The sequence below is a fragment of the Podarcis muralis genome, chromosome 4, assembly GCF_964188315.1.
Source record: "Podarcis muralis chromosome 4, rPodMur119.hap1.1, whole genome shotgun sequence".
Taxonomy (NCBI): Eukaryota; Metazoa; Chordata; class Lepidosauria; order Squamata; family Lacertidae; genus Podarcis; species Podarcis muralis.
The window spans coordinates 18,368,619-18,380,053 of record NC_135658.1 but is presented as its reverse complement, the minus strand read 5'-3'; the positions used below and the strand labels follow the sequence as shown (position 1 = coordinate 18,380,053).

At 46.8% G+C, this 11,435-nt stretch overlaps 1 protein-coding gene across 2 annotated transcripts; it reads left to right on the top strand.

The window, feature by feature from the left end:
• Nucleotides 1-706: 706 nt before the first annotated feature.
• CWC15 (CWC15 spliceosome associated protein) lies at nucleotides 707-10,559 on the top strand. 2 transcript variants are annotated; one of them, XM_028726109.2, is made up of 7 exons: nucleotides 707-861; nucleotides 2,567-2,744; nucleotides 4,404-4,516; nucleotides 6,095-6,183; nucleotides 7,731-7,841; nucleotides 9,450-9,568; nucleotides 10,125-10,559. In XM_028726109.2, the coding sequence occupies exons 2-7, from the start codon at nucleotides 2,614-2,616 to the stop codon at nucleotides 10,252-10,254; spliced, it is 693 nt and encodes a 230-aa protein (XP_028581942.1). In that variant the 5' UTR covers nucleotides 707-861; nucleotides 2,567-2,613; the 3' UTR covers nucleotides 10,255-10,559. The 2 variants fall into 2 exon arrangements, with proteins under 2 accessions (XP_028581942.1, XP_028581943.1); XM_028726110.2 differs by lacking the exon at nucleotides 707-861 and adding an exon at nucleotides 873-1,009.
• Nucleotides 10,560-11,435: the final 876 nt, after the last annotated feature.

Genomic DNA, 11,435 nt, shown 5'->3' with positions numbered 1-11,435 from the left:
CCCTCGAGGAGCCCTGACTGGTGGGACCAGCACAGCTATCCTTCAATCCCGTAAAAAAGAGAAGAATAAAGGTAAGTGGTTTACGAAGCGATGGCCCGCAAGTCCAAGCACGTGACGGCAGATTATCTTTACGGAGCGGGGTGGGGAAAGCACTCTGCATACACTCAGAAGCACTTTGCTCTGCTCCAGAAACTGTTCCCTTTCGAGCCTTTCCACCTCTCTCCATCACCATGGCAACAGAAACTCTTGGGGAGCAATCATCTCACTTCCGACCAGGCGCCGCCCCTTTGTGGGCGGGGCATCCTAAGCCGCGTGACGTAACCGGACCGTTCCTTTCCCCGACTCCCGCCACTGCGTGGCCCTCGAGGGCGGAAGTCTACGAGCAGCGTGGTAAAGCGCGCCTCTCCGGAACTTCCGGTTTCCAACTGGCCGCCGCCATTTTGCGCAACGGAAAGGAAAAAAAGGGGGAGCGGAGGCCTTCTACCTCCATCTCTATGGTATCCTCTATGGCGTTTGCGCATTACAGCCTCCCTGAGTCTTGTCTCCAGCCCCACCTCCCTCTTGGATTGCTCTCCATTTCTTCCCACGAGAGATGAGGCGAAAGTTGAAGCCGCGCGCAGCCTAGCCATCGCGCGACCATAGTCGTGCTTATGCCCAGAGCGAAACGATTTATTTATTTATTTATTTTAACCGGAAACTAGAGCGGCGCGTCCTTCTAGCCTGTGGATTTTCTATGGCTTCGGGGGTCTGCGCGCGCACCTGCGGCCTTGGGCGCGGTGGCTGCCGGGAGTGCGGAGGTTGCGACTGACCTGCCGGCCTAGTGGCCGTGCTGCCCTGGTGCTCGCGAGGAGGGAGCAGCCGGTGAGCCTTTCGGGCGGGGGAAGGGGCGTCTTCGGAGGCCGGAAGCTGCCCGTGGCTCCCCTGTCGCGGCTTCCGTGCCTCCGAGCGCCCTTTGGCGGGGGTCGCAGGAGCGGGAGGCCTCAGGTCCTGACTCCTGGGCGGCCCACGGGTGAGATCAGGGGGACACGGGGGCCTCGGGCGGGCCTTTGGCCTGGCCCAGGAGGGCTCCCCTGGCGTAGCAGGAGACGCCGGTGGTTTAGGTCGGTTGCCGCGCAGGGAGACCCTGGCTTCGTGTTTTTTTTAAGAATCAGAATTTGTTTTTCAGTAGCAAAGCCGCCTCAGGACAGCCATGACCGTTTCTTTGTACAAAGATAAGCGGGGAAAAGGCGGGTCGCACTAAAGGTTCAGGGGGTTAAAATGCCAAGCATGTCCTTTTGCAGTACATGACAACGAGGTGCATAGCTGTCAACGTTTCCCTTTTCTTGCGAGGAATCCTATTCGGAATAAGGGCATTCCCCTTAAAAAAAGGGAAAAGTTGACAGCTATGACGAGGGGATCGCAGCAAATCAATTTAATGGATTATTTGGTGAATCAATGCAGAATAGTAGGAGTGAATGGAAGAGTATTGCCTCTGTTCCTGTGCAATAAGGTAAGGGTAAAGGTAAAGGGCTCCTGCACGGTTAAGTCCAGTCAAAGGCGACTATGGCATTGCAGCGCTCATATCGTTTTTCAGGCCAATGGAGCCGTTTGTCCACAGACAGCTTTCTGGCTCATGACTAAACCGCTTCTGGTGCAATGGGACACCGTGACGGATAACAGAGTGCACGGAATGTAAGGGTAAGGAGGTGGTGCTTAATGCCCACCTAGCGTTTTCAAGCGCTCCAAGCAGTGCCCAGTTGAATGCCGTACAGCAGCCCTGTAAGGTAAGGGCAGCCAACATGGTGCCCTCCAACTGTAGTCCAGTTCTGTGGACTACAACTCCCATCACCTTTGGCTATGTTGGGTAGGGCTGATGGGAGTCCAGCAATATCTGGAGGGCACCCAGTTCGCTAACTCAGGTATGTCAATACTATTGCCATCATTACTACAGTGGTGCCTCGCAAGACGAAATTAATTCGTTCCGCGAGTTTTTTCGTCTTGCGATTTTTTTCGTCTTGCGAAGCACGGTTTCGGAAAAGTATTGGAAAAGCTTAAAAAATCACCAAAGTCTTCAAAAACCTCAAAAAAGGCTACCACACCGCGTGCTATGAGTTGCTCCTCAAAGTCAAGTCACAACTGTATTAACGGTGTTAAGAAAAAGGAAACAAACTTGCAAGACGTTTTCGTCTTGCAAAGCAAGCCCATAGGGAAAATCGTCTTGCGAAGCAGCTCAAAAAACCAAAAACCCTTTCGTCTAGCGGGTTTTTTGTCTTGCGAGGCATTCGTCTTGCGAGGTACCACTGTACAAGAGTGTGGTGTTGAGGTTTATTACAGAATGGCTTGCTAAAGTCCAAGTAGTGAGGTTATGGTAGAGGTGAGAATTAAGGCAGGGCCTTCCTGATTTGCTGCCTAGGCTTGTAGGACCAAATTGTGCATGGTACTCAATGCGTCATAAGCAGCTATCTTGCTTTTTTTAAAAAATGTAATAGCTGCCACAGAGGAGTGATTTTATGTGGGACTGCAGTGTGTGCTAATAAGGCTTGCTATGCATGTTGATTTAGATTTTTTGCTTTTTTTGCTCTGGCAGGCTCTAGCATCCATCCATGATGTGCATTTGATCTCACAGTATTAAAGATGACTACTGCAGCTAGACCAACATTTGAACCTGCAAGAGGAGGGAGAGGGAAAGGAGAAGGTGACTTAAGTCAGCTCTCCAAACAATATTCCAGCCGAGATCTTCCCTCTCATACTAAAATCAAATACAGGTAACAGTTTACGTTTCTTGTGGGGGCTGTTTTCTGCAGTGTTTATTTTGTCTTTAGCAGGGAATAGTTTTTTCTGTCCCTTTGGCAGGTAGAATTTGCTACAGGAAAACATTTACAAACTAAAAGTGATTTCATTATTTGTTTTATTTCTGGCTATCAGTATAGCACAAATGCTGTGCGGGTGACAAACTCTTTGTAATTTGTGTGAGCGATTAACTTTTGTGGATGTCTTCGGAAAACTAACTCTGTTGGAAGGGTGGAGAATTGGATACAGATCCTTACCACCCCCACCCTTGCAGACCAGTTTTGACAGGAGGGTGTCAAATGGCTTTTTCAATCACTTGACCGCCAGTGACCCATTTTTCTTTATCTGAGCAGTTTGAAGAACTGCACGGGTAGAGGAAGAGCACTTTGCAAGACACAGCAATCAGCTGCTCGATGGTTCCTATAAATTCTACTTTCATTCAAGCCATATCTTCACCTGCCCTGCACTTGATGTCATATATGGCACCAGGTATATGGGAGGTGGGTTTTGGCTGACCAAAATGGCCCCATGAGCCAAATGGGTCAGCATGGTGAGTCTAATTAGGCTTGCAGTCCAGAGGTTTCCCACCACTATACGGCCATCTCAGAACTTCACAAATGGGCAATAAGGGCAAAGCATCTTCCACAACCAGATGGCTACGAGCATGCAGTTTAAACTGGATCTAACAACAGGCTCATCATGAGGCCCAGTAAAAGATCTGACTGATTTTTGGCTGCTGTGCTTTTTGGGACCTTTTCCTCAGCTTCCCTATCCCTCATGTGTACTGTGGGGTTATAATAGCACCTGTAATTTGAAGGGATCTGCTTCCAAATCAATGCTGAAAGCTTGCAGTTCCTGATAATGTTGGGCAGTGTCATTATCTCCATACTGTAGAAGTGGGTTGAAGCTGCAAGAATAATAGCTTGCCTAGGACCACTTTGCTAGTTCTGGTACTGGTCCTTAACCTTAAAAGCCAGTGGTGGCTGTTGCCCATTGGAAGTGGTAGAGCATAAAGAATGGAGACCAGCAGTGAACAGGGTCGGAGCCATAGGCAGCCAGAGCTAGCTAAATCTAGGGTTGTCCCCATCTTCCTCCCTGTTGAGCAACACTGGGACTGAGGAGGAGAAAGCTGACAGACAGGAAGCTGGTTATAAGTAATAAAGGGGGCAGGTGGGGATTGGCTAAGGGCACCCTGAAGGTGGTGGGGCAGTGACCCATTTGCCATAAAACAGCAGCTTTCAAAGCCCAGTTCAGCTTGGCATATGGTGTACCTGAAATGCTATGCTTTCCTTCATTCTCTTAGGCTCTTCTCCAGGTTCTCCCCTTTTTCTGTGGTGGCTCCTAGGCCAGGAATGCCTTTGCCAGGGAGACTCAACTGCCACCAGTTTTTATTTCTTTTTAAAAGCATATTCTCTGTTGTTTTAAGTGTCCGATTATTCCTTTTAAATGTGTTGAGGTGCTCTAGAAGTCTTCAGAGTGGGTTAGTGATTTGTAATAAGTAAAATGATGAGCATTTGGCCGAGGTGATATTTGTTACGAATGTTTCACCTCTCATAGTCACAGCAACTGTAATGCGTCAGCTGTATGTGGATAATTCCTTCCCTTCAGCTTCTGCGCTTGCTTCTTGTTTTCAGACAAACCACCCAGGATGCCCCTGAAGAGGTACGCAACCGTGACTTCAGGAGAGAACTGGAGGAGAGGGAGAGAGTTGTCGTGAGGGAGAAGAACAGAGACAGGCCTGCGCGAGGTCTGTGTTGTTTGGGCAGATTATTTTCCCTTTCAGAGGGGTGGTCAGGCTGTGACTTGCAGGCTGCTCGGGAATCACATTGTGTCTCAAGGTCATTCCAGGTCATTCCAGGTTCCAGGTCATTCAACAAAAGTTAATCCCAGTAGAATTAAGCATTTAAGCACTTGCTGGGTACCCGTAGGCAGCAAGGTATTGTATGTAGGCAATAAGAATATTTTTTAAATATTTTAGTTTTTTAAAAAAATTCTAAAATATTTTTAAAAAATCAAATGAAAATATTTTATAATTCTTATTATGAGGAAAGTCTGGAAGCAGTTCACATCATTAAAACCTGCATTAAACCCATTTTTAAAAGTGCAAGTCTTGGAAGATCAGGAGAGATCCCATCACCACATAGATCCCTGCCTGGCAAATTTGTTCCTCAGATGGGGTAATGTTAAGGGTAAAGGTAATGGGACCCCTGACCATTCGGTCCAGTTGTGACCGACTCTGGGATTACGGCGCTCATCTCGCTTTACTGGCTGAGGGAGCCGACGTTTGACCGCAGACAGTTTTTCTGGGTCATGTGGCCAGCATAACTAAGCCGCTTCTGGCGAACCAGAGCAGCGCACGGAAACGCCGTTTATGTTCCCGCCGGAGCGGTACCTATTTACTTGCACTTTGACGTGCTTTCGAACTGCTAAGTTGGCAGGAGCAGGAACTGAGCAACGGGAGCTCACCCCATCGCGGGGATTCAAACCGCCGAACTTCTGATCGGCAAGTCCTAGGTTCTGTGGTTTAACCCACAGCGCCACCCGTGTCCCTAATGTTAAGGGTAAAGGGAAAGGGACCCCTGACCATTAGGTCCAGTCGTGACTGACTGGCGTTGCGGCGCTCATCTCGCTCTATGGACCGAGGGAGCCGCCGTTTGTCCGCAGACAGCTTCTGGGTCATGTGGCCAGCATGACTAAGCCGCTTCTGGCAAACCAGAGCAGCGCATGGAAACGCCGTTTACCTTCCCGCCGGAGCGGTTCCTATTTATCTACTTGCACTTTGACGTGCTTTCGAACTGCTAGGTTGGCAGGAGCTGGGACTGAGCAACAGGAGCTCACCCTGTCACAGGGATTCGAACCGCCGACCTTCTGATCGGCAAGTCATAGGCTCAGTGGTTTAACCCACAGCGCCACCTGCGTCCCAATGTTAAGGGTACCGTGAGCTTAATAGGAGAAACCAGCTGAGAGTGAATTGCAAAACAAAGCAGTAGAAGAGAGAAGTATTATACCCTCCTCGGCTTTTGAGACCTTCTTCCAAAAAGCAAGGATCAAGCCAAGTCTGTCTCCTTAATGTGGGTTTCCCCAGACATCTGAAGAAGTTTGATCCGAGAGTGAGATGATGCCAGGCAGGGTTGTACATGCAACAGATGACTTAACACTGGTTTGTGTTGGCAAAAGATTCATATGCTTCTAGTAATTCTGTTTTATTTTTGCACTTGGGTTTGCAGTAAGCTCAGTGTTGGTGATTCTCTATGTTTCGGTCGCTTTTCTTTTATTGCTGCTGATTATCCAAGTTCTTACGGTTTTTCCTACTTTTGCCCCCCAGAGCACACAACGTCCTCTTCTGTGTCTAAGAAACCCCGGCTAGATCAGATCCCTGCAGCTAACTTGGATGCAGATGATCCTTTGACTGACGTATGTATTCTTGGATGTTGGGAAACAGTATTTGCTGGGCAGAAAAACAGAAGCTTTAAAAGCCAGTAGTGAGGTTCTTGTTGGGGCACCAACAAAAACTTCATCAAAAGAAGTGAAAACAAGTTTTTGCCACTTCAATATTTCCACTCAGCTACATTGGGTGGCTGGTTGCATCCTTTTTTGCTTTGACAGAGGTTTCCATCAGCAGAACAGGGAGGAAGGCGATTTTTGTTGATTTTCCCAAGCCCTTGGTGCAGATAGAGTGGGAAGGGGGAGTTGGTGAAAATCACATCCCTGATCTATTGATGGAAGCCAAAAGTGGCTCAAGGTGCTTTCCATCAGCAGAAGAACCCTGATGGGTACAACCCTGCAATCAGAATAGTAGTCCATTAGCGGAACTGTGACACACAGTCTTCCTAATATCAGAGTCTGAAGTGCTGACAAAATTCATTCATTCATCCTTTATTGGCATAATCCTTTTCCCTGCTTAAACGTCAGAAACACGAGGTGCCTCTCTAGGGCAATAGAGTTGTGATATTGTTGCCCAGCTGCAGCTTGTGTCAGCCTCGTCCACTGGCCATGCTGGCCGGGGCTGATGGGAGTTGGAGCCCAATGACATCTGAGGGCCACAGGTTCCCCGTGCCTGCTGCAGGACCTCTTTGGGACAGGCATGTACAACTTGCGATCAGCTACGGCAAACACAGCCCGGCAGCTGTGCATTGCAAGCCACCTAGGGCTCCATAAGTCTTCTGACCTGTCTGCCTGTCTAGGACTGTGGAATTCTATGATCTAGGGGCTGTCAGGCACCTGTTTTGCCCATGGTACTTAACTGATGGGCCACACACTGTGCAGTGGGTTGTGTCTGGCGCAGGCCTGAATTTTAGAGGAACAGTCACTTCATTTTAAAATGGTACAGTCATATGGATGTAGAGAAGAGAGGATGATTTTTATACAGTGGTACCTCGGGTGAAGTACTTAATTCGTTCCGGAGGTCCGTTCTTAACCTGAAACTGTTCTTAACCTGAGTCACCACTTTAGCTAATGGGGCCTCCTGCTGTCGCCGCGCCGCCGGAGCACGATTTCTGTTCTCATCCTGAAGCAAAGTTCTTAGCCTGAAGCACTATTTCTGGGTTAGCAGAGTCTGTAACCTGAAGCGTATGTAACACGAGGTACCACTGTACTGTCAATTTTGAGGAAACTGACAAGATGCGCTGAACCCAAATTGTTTTGATGGAGCATTTTGTCATACTGAGATTGGCTAGTAAGCTTAGGCAACACAGGCCAGTCTTGAAGCACTGCAGTTGGTGTGCTTAAACTTAAAAGCTTACATGCAGCACACGTGGCAGTGTATTGGCACATCACATGGGCTCATGGAAATTGCAAAGTGCAAAAATGTCTGTGTGAGACATTCATGTGGAGGTTCACCTGATCCGTTGTGTTGGAAATAGGATGCCGTTGTCTGTAACGCTGCGCATAAAGTTCTGCCTAAGTTTCCACAGTGGGTAGGAGATAGGACAGTGTTTGCTAAAACTTTGCTGCATCTGTAGGAGGAGGATGAAGATGAGGACTATGACGAAGAGAGTGACGATGACACAGCTGCTCTTTTAGCTGAGCTAGAAAAGATCAAGAAGGAGCGGGCTGAGGAGCAGGCCCGAAAGGTAAGCATCTTTTAATTCTTATTATAAAAGCTGCCATAGGCAGGCCATTGGCCCATTTAACCTGTAAAGGTCTCCTCTGCTAGCTCCAATGCCTGAATCCTTTGAAGCAGACACAATGTAGGGACTTCATCTGGAGCTTTCCGCAAGCCAGGTGTTTCTGCAGCCATTACGCTGCTAATGACTTGTATAGCTTTCAAAGTGTGTGTCTGAAGACTTCAAAGCAATTAGCCTTTCAAGCAACAAGCAACATTAATGGACACGCACTGTACATGATTTTGTTATGTCAGAAATAGTTCCGTCCCCTTTTTGGGTAATCCACTGATCTCCAAAGTGAAGTCTTAGCCCTGGTTACTTTACACCAGAGCAGAATGGTGCTGCTGTGTAGCTTCAGGGGAGAACCTCCAGCCCTCAGACCAACTGGATTGGAAGCCATAGAGTGAAGATTCTGTTGTTTCTTGCCAAGCCTGGCTTGTGGCAACTAGGGGCTCCATACTATAGCTGATCCTTCCGCAAAACAGGTCTTGCTCTGTTCTTGCAGCAAGCCCTGCAGGGAAACACTTCCTTTCCCTGTGCAGTTTAAACCACATTGGCAAAAGGAACGTTCTGTTCCTTTGCAAACTGGCTTTAATTCAAGCCAAGGAATGAAAGGAAAACTCTTCACCTGATGTCATGGTGACACCAGGTGATTGACAGATGGGCAGCTCCCACCCACCTTCCCAAGTGCCCCGTGGGGGCTGGGGGATGTCAGGATCCAGTTTTCCACCCCCGCTGTATACAAATACTACAGAAAACAGTTTCCAGAAATGACTGTTTGATGCCACTAGAGGCCAGCAGAAGCTGTTTAAGATGGAGAACCTTATGCGGCTGCCTTTTGGTTTTCATTATCGCATTAATTGTTCTGTTTCCCCTGCCAGCTCTAGTTATCCCTTTCAATGTTTCAAGCTGCCTTAAACATTGCTCTCCAATATTCTTTTAAGTAGGAGTTGAACCTGGTACCCTTCTGCATGTGGCCCCTCTAGAATGTTCTGCATCTGTTAGTGCAGAAGATCTGCCATATATATTTAAGCCCTGGCTTGGTCGCCATGGGCAACAAGGAACTGCATGTAGGAAGATGCACAGGTTTCCATACAGACAGACAAACCAGGCTTGTGGGCGAGAGATTTCTAGCTTTCTGGACTCAGTGCCCTCTTTGATGTACAGAGTGATACCACCTCCATTACAGCCTTCCCTGCCCTTCCTAGAGAATTCATATCCAAGAGATAACCATGCCCTGCTGTGGGGAAATCTGAAGATCAGCCCTCCATTGTTTTGACTTTATTGTTCCAAGCTCAGGGGGATACATAAAGCCAAAACCCCAGAGCAGTTTCGTGCTGCACACCGAGCCAATATTTGCCGTGTGTTTGTTTTCAGCACTGTAATGGTGACAGCTGCCTTTAATTTAAAACCTGGTACTGCAAGAAGGAAAAACAGAAAAGAGAAACCTAAATAGACTGGACAAGATGGTTGGGAATTTTATGTGGCCAAGTCCCCAGCTTCCTCAAAATCAGGTGGAACAGAAAATAGGGTCTATGTTATAGCTCATGGACCATCTTTTTCTCACCTTGCCAGGAACTAGAGCAGAAAGCTGAAGAGGAGAGGATACGGATGGAGAACATCCTGAGTGGGAACCCTTTGTTGAACCTCACTGGTCCAGTTCAGCCTCAGGCAAACTTCAAAGTGAAGAGGAGGTATGGAGGTGCTTGCTTTACATAGGGATGGCCACCTAAATTACTTGTTCCCAACTTCTCCACAATTTCACAGTTCCAGAATATTTTAAATAAATCTTAATTGTATGCTTAAGTTTATTTTTTGGTTGCTGTTTTGTTAACGTTGTTAATATTGTCTTAGAGATTTTGACTGCTGTAGTACTTTGTGAATCCTATAATGTGATATATATATATTTTGCAATTGTGTGGTTTTCCTCATTTGTTTCAATAGTGTTTTATGAATTGTAATGGTTTTACTGATGATTTGTTAATTGAACTATATGATTTGTGATGTTCTATTACGTTGTTATTTATTGTTTGCAGGCCACTTTGTGATTCATGTGAATAAAAATCAGCATAGATATATAACGAATCACATCAAGTCCAGTGCACAGCCCCACAAATCACTGCTGGCTGCGGCTGGTGGATATTGCACTATAGCATGGATTAATGCTCCTTACCTTTTGTCTTGTTATGATGTCACACATTTTCTCTTTAATTCTTACAGTTAACATATTTTGCTTCTTCCTGGATTTAGATGGGACGATGACGTGGTCTTCAAGAACTGTGCGAAGGGAGTCGATGAGATGAAAAAGGACAAAAGATTCGTCAATGACACGCTGCGGTCTGAATTTCACAAAAAGTTCATGGAGAAATACATCAAGTAGTACTTTTCCTTTTTTTTTCATTTTGAATATGCTATGTCACTGATGGACTAAATGGAGCAAGCCTTTTCCTTCCTTCTGAAAAACGTGGTTAAAGTGAAAATCTGGCAACGAGTAGCAGTTCTCCAAGGTCGCCGCTACCCTTTTAACATAAAATGACCCTGTCTCTGGAATACTTCCTTGTTTACTTTGTTTTAGCTCGGGCAGCTAATTTCCCAGAAATGTTTCATTTTGTTGCTATGAAATTACATGTAATGGCCTTTCTGTAAATGTTCTGAAAATGGTGTACAATAAACCCTTCGCTCTAAGGGCTGTGTCTTATATTCAACCTGCCATAGCAGCTTACCTGTTCTGGATGAGGCCGCACACCCGCCTTAGGCAAGGTGGCTGACCTCTGGCTCTCCAGGTGTTGTGCAGTGCCCATCATCCCCAAATAATTGAAGCCAATTGAAGGCCTTTTTTCATGCCTAATTGGATTGGGGCGGGGGGGCAGCAAAGACCTCTGGCTACATGTGCACCCATGGGTGCCGTGTCGCTGGCCCATGTTGTAAGTATAGCATACTTGAAGTGCTTTAAGCATTCTAAGCCTGCTAAGATGTGTGCTAGATGTGATCAGATTAGATAAAGCATCAATGTAAGTCCGCTTACCTTTAATGGCGGGTGGTGTTGACGGCTTGGCAACAGTCACATCAGCGGAATTTCAGGCCTGCCTGCAGATTGGCCAATTGCAGGCAGGCATAGGTGTGGGAGTTCCCCAGGGGGCAGTCCCAACTTGGGTCCGCTCTCAGGGGGGAAATATGTGGCCTACCCAGCTCTGCTCCTAAGTTTTTTAACGGATCGCTAGGTGGGATCAGATTAGTGTTGATAAAAATAATGGGTGTCAGTGGAGGCCCCTCCTTTGCAGCCAGTGTTGAAACACCAGCTTGAAGCTATTTTGGGATAGGTTTTTAATTTAATAATAGGCTAATGCCTTGATATGAAGAAGATATAATAAAACAATTGGAGCTCAGTATTTTGTTATATTAAGCAGCAAAGAATCTGCCTTGCTCTATCCCCCAAGAAATCTGATGGGGATTCAGTGAATCTTCAGATGAAGGGCGATATATAAATTATAACAACAACAACAACAATAATAATAATTAATAATAATGTATATCTCATAAGTTTATCTTCATTCACGTGGG

What these genes read in the sequence shown, in the direction of transcription:
- CWC15 (XM_028726109.2), top strand. Translation starts at nt 2,614, where the DNA reads ATGACTACTGCAGCTAGACCAACATTTGAACCTGCAAGAGGAGGGAGA. An exon ending in CTGAGGAGCAGGCCCGAAAG is followed by an intron (nt 7,842 to 9,449) that starts GTAAGCATCTTT and finishes TCACCTTGCCAG; the next exon opens with GAACTAGAGCAGAAAGCTGA. An exon ending in AACTTCAAAGTGAAGAGGAG is followed by an intron (nt 9,569 to 10,124) that starts GTATGGAGGTGC and finishes TCCTGGATTTAG; the next exon opens with ATGGGACGATGACGTGGTCT.